The sequence below is a fragment of the Thermobia domestica genome, chromosome 3 (assembly GCF_964235325.1).
Source record: "Thermobia domestica chromosome 3, izTheDome1.hap1.1, whole genome shotgun sequence".
Lineage (NCBI taxonomy): Eukaryota > Metazoa > Arthropoda > Insecta > Zygentoma > Lepismatidae > Thermobia > Thermobia domestica.
The window spans coordinates 86,483,421-86,498,839 of record NC_137456.1 but is presented as its reverse complement, the minus strand read 5'-3'; the positions used below and the strand labels follow the sequence as shown (position 1 = coordinate 86,498,839).

At 35.7% G+C, this 15,419-nt stretch overlaps 1 protein-coding gene across 1 annotated transcript in view; it reads right to left on the bottom strand.

Annotated features, from left to right (window-relative positions):
* The window catches only part of LOC145680575 (methanethiol oxidase), a 152,418-nt gene that overhangs the window by 47,340 nt on the left and 89,659 nt on the right, over positions 1-15,419 (bottom strand). The window contains exons 8-9 of the mRNA XM_081751219.1: positions 8,256-8,443; positions 5,267-5,412 (exon numbers count right to left, since the gene is read on the bottom strand). Of these exons, the coding sequence (XP_081607345.1) occupies positions 5,267-5,412; positions 8,256-8,443 (334 nt within the window). The remainder of the gene's footprint in view (positions 1-5,266; positions 5,413-8,255; positions 8,444-15,419) is intronic.

Here is a 15,419-nt window from a genome sequence, read left to right as displayed (position 1 = left end):
ATGTAATCATTACAAAAATCTTATGGTGTCTGCGATTGCTGGTAGCATAAATGGTTTCAATACTCAGGTCGTGAATCTGGTTACAGCTATTTTTATCGCTATAGGACAGAATCTAACTCAGAATGTTGGTAGTGGTAACTGGTTGACTTTGATGGAACAATGGAGCGAAGATGGCAAAGATTTCTATGTCTCGTGCACCACGCCGTCTATAGAGGTAGAAACAGTTGCAATTTTACATAATGTGTAAGTATGTGTCTTTTTACGCTTCACTATTGTACGGCTATGTTGAAAATTGGTTGGTCTGACTAGGTTTAACCTCTTTGAGCATCGAGGCTATATAAGATGTGGACCTACAGCTTAGCATGAAATCCAACCACATGAGTTTCCATTGGAAATCGAACCTGGGTTTTTCGCTCCCGATGACGCATACGCTAACCATATAGTTCATGTCTTATTCAAAATTGGTGTTCTCACTTAAAAAGAAAAAAAATAATCAATAACTTTAAAATAAATGATATGATTTTAGTTTGCTATTTTCAATAAATAGAAGTAAATTTGCTTTTATTTACAGTAGGCCAAGGCCTAATCCGGCCGCCAAATTATTTTAGGAGTCAAAATTTCACTACAGAAATACCCAGGAATGGAATTCGAAACACTGTAGGATCGCCAAGAACTGAACTACACATGTCTTTCTATTTATTCATATAGTTTATTTTACTTCGTTTGTAGTGTGCTGGAGACAAGTAATAAAAGTTAGACCTCAACATAACATTGTGTAGTGCAGATAGAGTTGGCAACAAGTAGCGAAGAAAATTTTTCACAGGGATCCTTCCCTGAAAATGGCGAATTGGAAGGTATGTAATAGTACATCAAAATCATATAGAATAGTGGTGTGTAATACTGCTAGACGTTCTAAGAAACACCTATGATTTTAAGATATAACATATGGAAGTTAAAAGTGCACAAAATTAGTTCATTTTGCATGCTCGAGATAGGAAGAACGGTTGTCCAAAATAATCTGGTGTAGCTTGTAGCTTGTAGCGAGAGCACTTACCTCCATTTAAACTCCCTGCTGCTCGGAAAGGAGGCATTTCAAGATAAAACTTTGTTACCCTATATGATAGGATACGAACGTAAGTATAAACGATGCATGAAATAAGTTCGGCTCATTATAAAAATTGGTTCTTACACGAAACGAAAATGATAGCTGGGCCATTTCAGTAAAATATCTACTATTAGAGTCCCCAGAAATAGCATATATTTCTTAAGATTTTAAGTTGTCTCAAGTATTGTCAGTTTAACTAGTAAACCATCATGGAAAGAGCCCACTATACCATTTCGAAATGAACCGAAAATAGTTTAAAATGTTGCTGCTGCCCATCAGAACGAAATATATTTTCCGAAGATGAAACTTAAATGTAATTTAGACACTATTTCAGTAAAACGTCAACTTGGACTCCTAGAAGCAATAAAAATATTGAATAAAGTTAAATCATAAGGGGGTTGAAATTTCCTATTTTTCTAAGAAACTAAACTTCATTTTTTTTCTAGGAGGTCAAATATTAATGCTGCTATCACCTCTTCCCCCTCAACCACTGTCTATAGATCTTTCCGAAATATTATATTGCTGTCTCCCGCCATCGTTTCCAGGATAGCTAATTAATATGACGAATATCAACGACCAAAATCAACCAATTTAAACTGACCTACTTCCTACGCCAAAAAACAATTCTGTACGCCACATACAATTACCCTCCACACCTATATGAACTTCCACGAAATTTTCCAGCAAATAACAATTTTTTTTTAACGACTGACGAAATGTAGACAACTCTATTGAATTTTAACATAACCTTATGCTTTTCCAACAGCATATACGCATAATATATGAAGGAATTAAAAACCAAAATGAACTATCTGTACCCCACGGGATTTGAGATTATAATGTCTGATTAGTATTTTCCCTCATCAGAGAAGTACAGAGTCTTCCAAAAGTCCTGCAAAAAAGTAAAAAAGCTGTAACTTTGAAAGTACTACTTACAATTTTGTATTTTGTTTGTAATGTTTAGTGGAAATGTTAAAATTTTTGTTGGCAACAATGAGCGGATGTAAACGTTGACGTCATAACCACAAATCACGTGACAAAGATGGCGTCTACTCAAGACAAAGCGCAGTGTGTGGCGTGGTTTTGTGAGTTAAAATCTAGTGTTTTGGTGAGAAGAAAATTCCGACAAAAATATTAGAAACAACTACCTGCAGATTCAAGTATCAAGAGATGGTAAGATAAGTTCCTAGCTACCGGAAGTGTCTTGGACTTGCCTCGTAGCGGAAGGCCAACAACCACTGTTGATGTGATTCAGTCCGTGCAGGAAAGCATGTTGCGAAGTCCAAAGAAATCGTTTGAACGCAGATCCTTGGAGCTGCGAGTGCCAATGACAACGCTACACAATATTATTCGTAAGAAAATGATACAGAAGTTTACAAACCAAAAACCGAAAGATGTTCAGGACCTCCGGAAGAAGATACGTGATGTGATTGAGAGTATTGCGGATTAAACACGTCAAAATGCCATTCTTGGATTCCCGAAAAGACTTCAGCAATGTTTGGACGTAAATGGTGCTCAGCTGGAGGTTTGGCGTTAAAAAAAAAAAAAAAAAATGCTTGGAAACAAAATTTCAGACTTTCTTACAAGTCCACTAAAAGTTTTGTACAAATACAATAAATGGTTACAAATTTACAGCTTTTTACTTTTTTATAGAAATTTTGGAAGACTCTGTATTTTATCTCTACAATATTTCGTACGCATATACTAATAAAAAAATTGAAGAACTCAATTCAATATAATATGCTATACAATATTCCATTTTCCGTTTCAACTCCATTGTTTAAGGGCTTACATATAAAAATTAAAACATGAAATTCTTGTAACATTCCGAGACTGTAATAATGACTTCCTCAGACTTGTTCCTTCTGGAATTCCTTCCTTTATATCTTATAGAGATGGTCCTTCCTTCCTTTCTACCATTTCGAGATTCTTTCACTGCTTCTTTTCTTCCTCCTTTTCCCGCTCTTCTTCTAGTCTAATCATCCGTACTTGTATGTAGTTACTTTTTCGTTACGCTTTTTATAGCATTCCTCTTTCTTTCTTCTTTATCCACTTTCCCATTCTTTGATTATAGTGAGTTTTTCATTCTTGCTTCGTCCCACTTTTTTAGTAACATTCCACTTTCACAGTGGTTAATAAAATCATGCAATGTGCATCAATAATGATTATTATTTTACATGAAGTATAAAATGCATCCAAGTGTGTAAATTCGAGACCTCGCTTGTATGTTGGTCTTTTCTCCATCCCACTCCACCCCCTTGAAAGAATCCTGCGGCTCTTTCTTATCAGAATTAATTTCATTGTTTCTATAAGACTTGTCTTGATGAAATATACACATATTCTGTCTCGTACAAGAGTGAACTTAAACTTTGGTTTTCTCTGTTTTCATAAAATGAAATGTTCTGCTTCTGACCTTCAACTCCTCGCATCGTCATCTTATTATTATTATTATTATTATTATTATTATTATTATTATTATTATTATTATTATTATTATTATTATTATTATTATTATTATTATTTTAATGAAAGCAATCTTATCACGGGAAAACGGCTGAATCATTTGAAATGAACTTTTGAATATAGTTGACACCTACCTCGATTTGGAATTTAATTATGTTGTTTTGATTAAATGCATAAAACATTCTGAGGGAGATAGGTTGGTTCAAAATGTGTACCAAATATGGAATTTTGCTATATAAACTCCTCAATAAAAATATCATCATCATCATCATCATCATACGTACTCTGTCATTATTGGCAGGTCACTTGCCGCAGCTGAGAAGTTTCCATGCTCCACAGTCTTAAGCTATAACCTCGTCTTCTGGACATAAGATTTTTCTGTTTTGATATCGCCCATTAACTGTAGCCTTCTTCTCCCACTCCCTCTCTTTTCTGGCACCATACCCTTTAGCACATCCCTAATGATACAGTTCCTTCTTACCCAATACCCCAACCAGTTTCCCTTCCTCTTCTTAATAATATCTAAAATTGTTCTTTTCTCATCCACCGTTTCTAATACCTTTCCATTCGTTTTCCGCTCGACCCAGTTACTTTTCTCCATTCTTCAACACATTTCGAAAACTTCCAGTCGTTTTCAATCACTTTTGCGTGATGTTCATGTTTCTGCCACATACGGTACAAGACTCCACACGAAGCATTGTATCAGTTTTTTTTTTTCTTCAGCGTTTTCAAAAATTTCGCTTTTAAGGGGGAAAGGGGGCAATTTATATAGTTTTTCTCCACATCCATCAACATTGTCTGTGTCATTGTCATGGGCAAATATCTGAACCGCTTGAAATGAATTTTTCAACATAGCATCTACCTCGAACTGAGTTTCTATCGTGCCATTTTCATTAGAATGCGTATTCTGAGGAGGATACGCAGAACAGGTTCAAAATGTATGCTCAAAATAGAATATTTCACGAGCTCCCCAAGTTTTTCATACAAAACTCGAAAAAAAAAAACCTTATTATTATCAACTAATTGACACATGCCCCAGCGTTTCCGGAAATCCCGTTTCTAAGTTGGAAGGGAGACAATTTTTGTAACATTTTAATTTCCCGCTTTGTATTCATAAAACTGTGAAACTGAGGAAACGGTGGAATCGTTTAAAATGAATTTTCGAATATATTTAGCAGTTAGGTTGACATTTAAAAAAAATAGGGCTTGATTCTAATTGAATATTTATCATTTCCTTGTTATTCAAATCGCATCCTGCGGGGAAGACAGGATTCAAATATACCTTTAATATTTCCCATACTCGTATCCTTCTTATACCAGGCACGGGCATTTAAGTTAGTCTTTACCTTTTTTAAAAAAATGCACTTTATCATGATGTGAAATATCCAGCCTACAAGTGCTGAACATCAAATCACAACCCTTGCACACGACTTTTGAACATGAGTGTACGTAGGGAAGTCCTCTCTTGCGTTTCAGAGGACATTTCTTTTCGTCCTTTTCCTCCAAAATAGAAACAAAAAACCCTGGGGAAAGCATTATTATCCCTTCCTAGAAGTATACACACACACACACATTCAAACAAGCAAGCAAGCACGAACTTCTAATAGAAATATATGACGGTAGAAACGCAATAGCTACATAAAACGAGTCCTCACAGCATAATAAATAAAGGTGAAAGAACTAGAGCAGTGTACTTACTTGATGAGGTCTGGGTAGAATTGTCTGTCCCACGCGGCATAGAGCGATGACGTCACATATAACCTTTTCCCGTCTAGGCTGAGTTGTAGCATCTGGGGTCCTCCATGCAGTCTACGTCCTTTTACACTAACAGGTTCTGGTTGCTCCTAATAATAATAATAATAATAATAATAATAATAATAATAATAATAATAATAATAATAATAATAATAATAATAATAATAATAATAATAATAATAATAATATGCTGGAAATAATTTATAAGCAAAAATATCATTCGAATACATTACAACATGGACAATCTTCAAAAACGAAATCCAAAAACTTAGGGCTTTTGATATGTTCAGATTTGTTGTCAAAAATTGATATAGACACAATTTCAAAACTTCATCGATATGACTTTTTGATGTCGATATTTCAATATTTGAAAATACTGATCGACTAATCGATTTATCAAAGTATTTAAGAGTTCTATCTCTAAATTAATTTTACAAAATTCATTTGATGACATAAAAACTAAACCTTAACTATCACCTTTGGCGAGACATTACCACTACATACGCAAAATCTTTTTCGCAATTTTCCAAACATCGTGAAAATACAGAGTGTCTAGAAAATCTGGAACTAATATCAGAATTGTTCCATCTCATTACATAGATCGTACGTCACTATTAGATTATGATTCGCAGGTTGACGGACTAAGAGAAGTGGCTTGTGAATTGCTCACCACGATAACCAAACCTTGACCCCATGGACTTTGTCATATGTTGAATTTTGAAGTCTGACACATGAGTATCAGTGTTGGAATGGATCACGAAGTTTATAATACGGAAGACTGAGAGACAGTCAGGCCCATGATGCACCAAACTTGGTGACCCGGACAGACTCATGGCCTCACCAGACCCACGACCTCAAGTAACCCTGAGACGACGAAACATCATATACACGGGAAGTATGCGTGAGCTTGCTAATCTAATTTTAAGAAACACACTCTCCTTCTGCCTTCTCACCAAATCTATGATTTTTCTTTCTCCTTTGTTGTATGAGTCTGTATGTCAAAGCATTGCACTGAAAGATAACTACACAATTTATGAGAGCACAAATGCATGAGAATTACAGAAAAGATAAGCTACATGCTTTTCTTATTGGGATCATCAAAATTCAAGCTAGCAATCCTGTAGAAACTTGTGTCGAATATAAAAGACGCCGCTGAGCACAAACAGTGTTTTGTTAAATACTTTTGTATGGTTTGTGTTTAAATCACTGTATTATTTTACAGTATGGGAAGAAGACTGAACATGCAATTATATTTGAAATATTCAAGACATGGTATCTTGATTAAGAAATGTCACACCCGGATCAAACAAATGAATGTTAGAGCGCGAATAATGGGCATTATTAATCCACTATAAAATTGTGCAGCAATGCTGCAGAGGTCATATTTCAGCTGCTTCCGGGTCTGTTTGCGTCACCAGATTTGTCTGGATCTCCTGATCAGACCGGGTCTGAGATGCGGACCCCCAGACAAGTATCACCTGGACAAAAGTCGTGACACAAATTACTCATGATCCGTTCCATCACTGATATATAAGCCTATGCGGTGGAAATCCGGAATCCGTATTATCTCGAAGAGGATAACTACCGCAATGACTGCACAGAATCCTTATATGTCCAAGAATTTAAAGAAATGTTATTGAATGTTTATAGAAAGTTTTGACAATTGTGGCGGACATATTCAACAGGGAATCGAACCCGCATTCATGTGTATTATCCATGTTGAGAGCATGTACTTACCTTACACTTGAAATAAATATGAATGTGTAAAATACGAAAATGTTAACAAATATGTATAATATGTAGTAATAAGCAATATATCTGTAAATATATACTTTGTTACAGAAGCCTTTAGGCACTGCTCATAATGAAATGTCATTTCAGTGATTTAGTTTAAGAAAATAGTTACAAGGGGATGTCAAAACTCCTCGGAAGCCGAAAAAAATAATGTAGTTCTTCTCCGATTACTGTGAACTTATTCTTACGCAATGTTTTAATAAGGTGAGATCAATAATGCTAATCCATAGATGAAAATTATTGTTATCGCTGCGCTAGAAATCAATACTAAATTATGTTCTTCCGAACGAGGGAATTATCCTTCTTAACGGTAATGCTAGAACACTCATAACCAACATTAGACCTTAAGCTGTAGCCCGAAATTTCCATTTAAATGTTCTAATTCATTCCAGCCTACAACACTGATCTCTTCACATGCTAATCCATGTGTATAGAGAGCGGAAGGAAAATATTAAATGGGGCCACTTTTGGTTGTACACAAAAGTGATGAGTGGCTGCAGTATTGTCTACACTTATATACAACTACAGCAATTCTTCAACAAAGAACCTGTCACCTGGTATCAGAATGGGAAAGTGCACTTCCAATGGTAGAGGTTAAGGGCATATGAATAGGGCTGTGCGATATTTGGATATATGATCAATCAATCGATATTTTCAAATATCAATATTAAAATATATATAACTTATTGATAAATTAATATTGATATTCGATTTCAATATTTTTCGATATATCAATATTATGATTGTTTTCAATTATTTGATATTCGATATTTTTAGATATTTTCAATGCCGGATATTCCGAAATTTTTCAAATTAGATTCGAGAATTTGATATTCACTGTTTTCAATATTGGAATATTTCGAGTTTTTGATATTTCGATAGATCAATCATGTTTCGATATTTATCGGTATCAATTCTGCAGCTGGATATCACATCACTACATCACTATATCTTGCCTTTTACAGTTTTTAGTCGAGCGTATGGTCCTTATACATAATTCCCCGGACTACAGTTTGTTTATAAATTTCAGGAAGTAGTAGGAGAAATCCGTTCAAAAAGGATGTATACTTTTGAAATTATTCAAGGGAAATGTATCACAATCTATGTATGCCGCTATTTATACCAGTTGCACACTTACCTTAAGTTCAGAGTCTTCTATGACTTTGACCGGTCCCCCTTTAACAATGGAGCCTCCTAGGAATACCTGTCCAACAAGACGAGGGTTGCTGGGATCAGTAATGTCATACTGCCGGATATCCCCATGAGCCCAGTTGCTCAAATAGAGATAACGATCGTCTAAGGAGATCAGAATATCCGTGATAATACCTGCAAGAGAAACAACCATTTACCAAGGTAGGGATTTTACATCATAAACATAGTTCGCTAAACAGAACTTATAAAAATATTATAAATACTCTTGTATTTAATTGCAGTATATATTTTTTTCTTTTATTAATCATCATTAGGACACATTTTCAATTAAATGTACGGTATAATGTGAAATATAAATCTTTAATACACGACAGAAGAGCTTCAATTAAAAAAAAAAAAAAAGAATTGTAGGTGAATCCAAAAGAAATTAAACATGTTAACATTGAACAACACGTAGCAATATCGTATTTCAAACCGTTCCAGAGGTACGAAAAATGTGGATAGAGATTATGTATTGGTAACAAGTAGTAGTGTCACGTGTACACCACGTGAAGGAGTTTAGTTTCTACGGCGTGAGATTTTCTAAATTAATACTGAAACCGGAAGTGGTAGTATATATTTCCGGTTTTAGTTGAGAGATCACGAGTGGAGATGGAATATATTCTTGCGACGTTTAATTGATTGCTGGAAATGATTTCTCGTCATCTATTTCTGTTTTTGCTATATAGCGGTCAACTTAAAACCGGAACTGGTTGATTTCTTTCACTTCCGGTTTAAGTAGAAGGTTCAGAGAGAAGATAGTAACTATTCTTAGAACGCTAAATTAATTCCAGAAAACCGCTTCTTACTAGTTATTGCCGATTTTACTCTACAGCGATCAACTTCTAAATCGAAAATGGTTGATTCCTGCCGTTTCCGGTTTGAATAAACCATTAAAAGAAGATGGTATCTATACTTAGAGTGATGAATCGATTCCAAAAAAACAGCTTCTCGCTCTCTCTTATTGTTTTTGTTCTATGTAAATCAATGTTGAAACTGTGGTTATGGTAGATTTTTACCGCCTCCAGTAATAGTAGAGTGTTAAAGTTAGAGATAAAATGAATTCTTGGGATGCTTAATTGATTGCAAAATAAAAAAAGAAATCGCTTCTCGCAATCTATTATTGTTTTTGCTCTCTAGTGAACTACGTTAAACACCGGAAATGTTTTATTTCACCCACTTCCGTTGAATACCACCTCCATGAACAAACTCGATTCTAACTTCCTACCCTCTACATCCTGGTCAAAATTGATAGTCATCCATCGAGATTTTTGAGACTTCTTAAATCCCGAGACACACACACACATTCACGGACAGAGTAATTGAGTTTCGATAAACCAAACTCCTTTTAAAATTATGTATTTGTGGGTAATTTTTAGAATGATTGTTGCTTTCCTTTGTTTCTACAACATTACAGCAGTAGTTTCTGGCAGTCATAATGGTTATTTCCACTGATATCACTGGTCAACAGTGAAAATGCTTCGGAGATAAAAGTAACCAATTCTTACTAACTTTAGGGTGCTGATAACGAATATGAAATCAGTTTTTGAAGATTGGTTCGGGTTTCCAAGAAATACGTTATCACCGGATGTGCTCCGGTGGGCAAAAATAAAGATTCGTGGCAACAGAAGCTGTTTGCTTATTTCAATAAACTTCCATTGTTTGACGGTTAGTTTCATTGCTATCCTCAGGGACGTACGCAGGGAGTGAGTACTGCGGGTCTTGACCTCCCCCCGAAATTTCGACTTTTTTTATATATATATTTTATAAATTTAGTCTAATTTCAGGTGCAGTTTTACAAATTTTAATACAATTTAGCCTGAAATTGTATTTGGACCCCCGAAAAGCTTAAGACCCCTCCCGAAATAAATTCCTGCGTACGTCTCTGACTATCCTTATTGCTCGGACTACATCGCTGACAAAGAAACATCAACCACATCACGGTTTGATTTAGTTTATATTGAAGAGTTTGCCAGAGAAAACATGTTGTGTAAGGTTCTATTGCAGTTACAATTTGCCATCCCGGATGTGGTCGTGGTGAAATATTGGGTGAGTGTGTGCTATAGTAGATGTCCCCGCGTATAGAAGGCCGAGTCATCAAAAAATTATCTTGTTTTCCTAGAATTCGGTGTCATTTCCTGGAATTGGGAGGCAAGTTTCGACAAGCCTTTAGTTGCTATGGTCATAGCCTTTTACGGCTACCAGAGAAGTGCGTGGGAAAATTTTGGTTTATCTGAACGTGTATGAGAACAGTTTGTTGTTATGGTGATAGTCTTGGATGGTCATACTCTTGGAGGGATCATAGTCCTATCAGTTATCATGATCGAAGCTTCATGATTGATTGATTGATTTTTGCTTTTCGTTATGTATTGAATAGCTAGATGCTCTTGGCCTTCATAGTCTTGGATGCTCATACTGTTGGCGGGTCAGAGTCCTATTAGTTATCATGATCGAAGCTTCCCAATGGATTGATTGATTGATTTTTGTCTTTTCGTTATGAATTTGAACCCCAAACCCCCTCCACTTCCTCCTGCGAAGAACGTAAGGGAACGTTGTTACTATGTTCATACTCTTGGACGGCGAAGCTTCCCCATTGGTTGATTGATTGATTTTTGCTTTTCGTTATGTATTGAATAGCTAAATGCTCTTGGACGGATGAGAGTTCTATTAGTTATCATGGTCGAAGCTTTCCAATTGATTGATTGATTGATTTTTGTCTTTTCGTTATGGATTTGAACCCCCCAAACCCCTTCACTTCACTCCCTCCTGCGAAGAACGCAAGCGAACGTTGTTACTATGCTCATACTCTTGGACGTCTATCACGTTCGAAGCTTCCCAATTGATTGAATATCAAGCTCGAAGCTTCTCGATTGATTGATTGATTTTCGTCTTTTCGTTATGTATTGAATAGCGAAGAGCATACTTAATGTCTTAAAATAGTCAGTGCTTTCTCATCGAGAATCGAACCTGAACACTAAATATGTTTTCATTTTGAAAGCTCTCTCATTGAAATTGAACGCAAGACCAGTACTTCACGATTTAGAGTTGAATTAATTCTTGCATGAAAAAAAAAAAGAATTTCATGTATTGGTTTTAGCGTAGCATATGATATGTACATTGTTCGAAGCTCTTCATTTCAAAGCACTATAATGCTTTCAAGTGTTCAATGCTCCCTTTCTCTCTCTCTCTCTCTCTCTCTCTCTCTCTCTCTCTCTCTCTCTATCAACGAGAATCGAACCCGGACCAAAGTGGTATTAAAACATAAATAACAACCATAAAATAAATAAATAAATTTAAAAAATACAGCATCACATTATTATTATTATTATTTTGGGAGTGAAAGTGAAGCAGTCAACTAATCTTGATTGTAGCTTCGCTAACTTATGAAATAAAGACTTTACATAAAATTCTACTTTGGTAGGGAGCTGGGATCGAATTTGGTACTTCATGATTTTAAAGTTGAGCTAGTCCTTGCATGAAAAAAAAAGAATTTCACTTCGTTTTCACGACAGAAATGATTGAATTAATTTCAGGTCTTAAAATGTGTAATGTTTTCTCATCGAGGATCGAACCAGCAGGACACGGGAATCAAACGCAAGACCTGAGAATCAAACGCAAGACCTGTACTTCACGACCATTGAGTTGAATTAATCCTTGCATGAAAAAAAAAAAAAGAATTTCACGTATATAGCACATCGTTTCACGACAGAAAGGAACGAAATAGAAATATTTAATGCTCTTTCACTAAGAATCGAACTAGAGTAAAATAATATATTTGTCTTTATTTTTTAGTCTTTGTCTTTAAAAAAAGAATAAAGTTATAAAGTGTATTTATTCATAGTTGTTTCGTGTGTGATAAAGAAACCAGATTCTACAAACAGACACAGACAGTCATACATATATATATATATATATATACAGCAGCGTCAAAGAAATGTGTTTTCCCAGTATCTTTTTTTTTCTTTGTCTGTTGCTTCGTATTCAAGAGAAGAGAAGATTAGCTTATCGACAAGCAAAACACAAACCTACCTACCTACCGCTTTATTAATCAAGCGATGATAAGAAAACGTTGCATTGAAGTGACAAAATGTCAATGAACACAGGCTGACGTTTGTCTGTTTGTCTGTAGCATATGCTAGGAAGATGAATAGACCAATGAGTCATTGTGTCCCCCTAAATTTAGGAAAGGGAGCCGCCATAAGACTGGTAATTAGGATATATGTATATCACTAGTAACGGAACTTCTTGGTTTATTTTTAATAATAATAATAATAATAATAATAATAATAATAATAATAATAATAATAATAATAATAACTTCCAATTTTAAGTTTCATGGATATATTGACTAGTCTGAAGAAGACGGTGATGATGAGAAATGAATGAAATGATAGAATAAAGAAAGTGGGAGGAAACGAAAGTACACCGAAAAAAAAACCACGCACGTGTTGTTTGTCCAACACAGAAAGTTCACTTGACGGAGGGAGCTGGGGTTTGAAACCAGGGCCCCCCCTCAAACACCGGAGGTGAACGCTGTACCATCAATCAACGTACACTCAAAAAGTGGGAGGAAACGGAAGAACTCCGAAGGAAATCCACGCATACGGTGTTTGTCTATCATAAAATTCATTTGTTGAAAGCAAAAGTTGAACACGGGGGAAGGAGGGCTTCATTTTCAACTCGGAGACCTATGCACAAAAGATGAACGCTCTTGTTCACCAGAAATTTCACTTGTTGTTAGCTAGGATCGAATTAGGGATCCCAATGCACCAGAAATATTCGTTCGAGTCGAATCATAGTTTTACGTCCAATTTTTAATTATGTCTGTTAAACTAGTAATTTTGTCTACCAGAAAGTTCACTTGTCTGGGGCTGGATTACACCCTGGATACACCATATATCAAAGATGAGCACTGTACCATTGATTCACTAGGGTCCTCAACCTGCGATGAGAGAGAGAGAGAGGTCAAATCATAGTTTGACAAGAGAGTCAAAGAGAAAAGTCTTAGATACAATGTTGTCTAACACCCAAAGTGAGTTTTACGTTCCACGATTATGACTGTTAAACTAATGATTTTGAAAGACGGAACTTTATGATGTGAATGATGTAATAATAATCATAGCTTGTGTGTCTTAAAATTTTGATAATATGTCTACTTGTTTCTCCGTTTGTCTATGTATCTGTAGTACGTGGAGTCCAGACGAAGCGAAGATATGTGTGTTTTAGCAAATGAAAATAGTATAATCTGTGTGGGTGGGACAAGTGAAAAGTGAGTTTTACGTCCTACGGTTACGTCTACTAGACTAGTGAAGGAGAGGTGATAATGAAAAAATGAATGAAATGATGTAATGAAGAAAGTGGAAGGAAACTGGTGAACTCCGAAGGGAAATCGACGCATACGATGTTTGTCCACCAAAAGTTTATAGGGCACGAACTGGGATCGAATCAGGGACCCAAGCACTTGAGGTGAACGCTCTACCACTGAGCCACTGTGCCATCTGGAACGTAAAAATGAAATGATAAGGACGGTTTTCCGGGGGTCAGTCAATAGCATCTTTTCGTTAAGTTGTAAAGGAAGCAGGGAATTTGTGGTCGCTAAAATTAATGACAAGTATATAGAAAAAAGACATGTGATTTGAACACGGGACCTCATGTACCAGAGGTGAACACTCTACCACTGAGGCACTGAAGTTAATTTCATAATTTTCTAATGTTAATAAGAGTGAAATCTAACGTTAAATACACATACACAAGTCAACGAACTGAGAGAGAGTTTCTGTATCTGCAATGTCTACTTGCAAAGAGCAGAAAAATAAGATAACAGAACATGTTTTGTATTTCAATGTTGTTCTCCAGCTGTCGCGTCAACATTATCTTAGGTCATGGTTTCAGACAACACGAAGCGAAGATATGTATGTGTGTGTGTGTGTTTTAGGTAATATTAAAACAGTGTTTGAGATCTAAAACTTGACAAATCTAGTGTTGCTTATACATCTCGGATGCCGTTACTCATGTACACATGATGTTGATTGATTTTTGAGTTTAACGTTCCGTTCAGCAGCGAGGCTATATGCATCACAAAGTTCACACGACGAAAGTTAGGATTGAACCAGAGACCCCAATCACAGAAGGTGAACGCTTTACCACTGATCCACAGAACCCCACGATTTCATCATGGGGCACAAATCTTCAAGTTAAAACAATTGACTATTCTCAAATAAGAGAACATTTCTTCATTTCTTTAAGTGGATCTAGGAAGTTGAACTTTATACAGTTTTCTCCATATTATAGTCTAAGCTGTATGTGATATTACTTTAAAAGGACGAAAGTAGTTAAAATATTCCCTATTATTATCATCAATTTCTTCTAAAATGCTCAGATTCCCGTCATAGAATTCGTATACTAGCTATGTACACAGGCGTACATTAAGAAATTTTTTGTTGGGAGAGGTCCAAGCATAGGGCGACGGGGCTCAAACACTACAAACCTCTGTGTAGTATTGAACGCGTATTATTCTGCACTCGAAAAGACAATAAGTACTATCTAAGTGTATATCTTTCTCTCTGTCTATCTGTATGATGAGCATAATCGTGGTACGTTAAACTGAAATATTTTCTTACGTTTCGAACGTAAGAAATATGTGAAAGTTTGTGTGTGTGTGGTTCAGTGATAAAGCAACGACGTATTCTTTCAGATGAATATTTTATTACTAATTGCCGCCCACTGTGGTCGACTTCCGAACATAGTGTCCGTGAGTTTTCATGGTCTACTTATATATTTTTATTTTACTAAGTATTCATTCATTCATTCATTTGTCTTAATCATTCGTCTTCCTCAACATAATGAGCATAATTTATTACTAATTGTCGTGCACTGTAGCAAAGTGCATGCAGTCCCTAGTTTCATCTCCGAACATCATGTCCGTGAGTTTTCATTGCCGCCCACTGTGGTCGACTTCCGAACATAGTGTCCGTGAGTTTTCATGGTCTACTTATATATTTTTATTTTACTAAGTATTCATTCATTCATTCATTTGTCTTAATCATTCGTCTTCCTCAACATAATGAGCATAATTTATTACTAATTGTCGTGCACTGTAGCAAAGTGCATG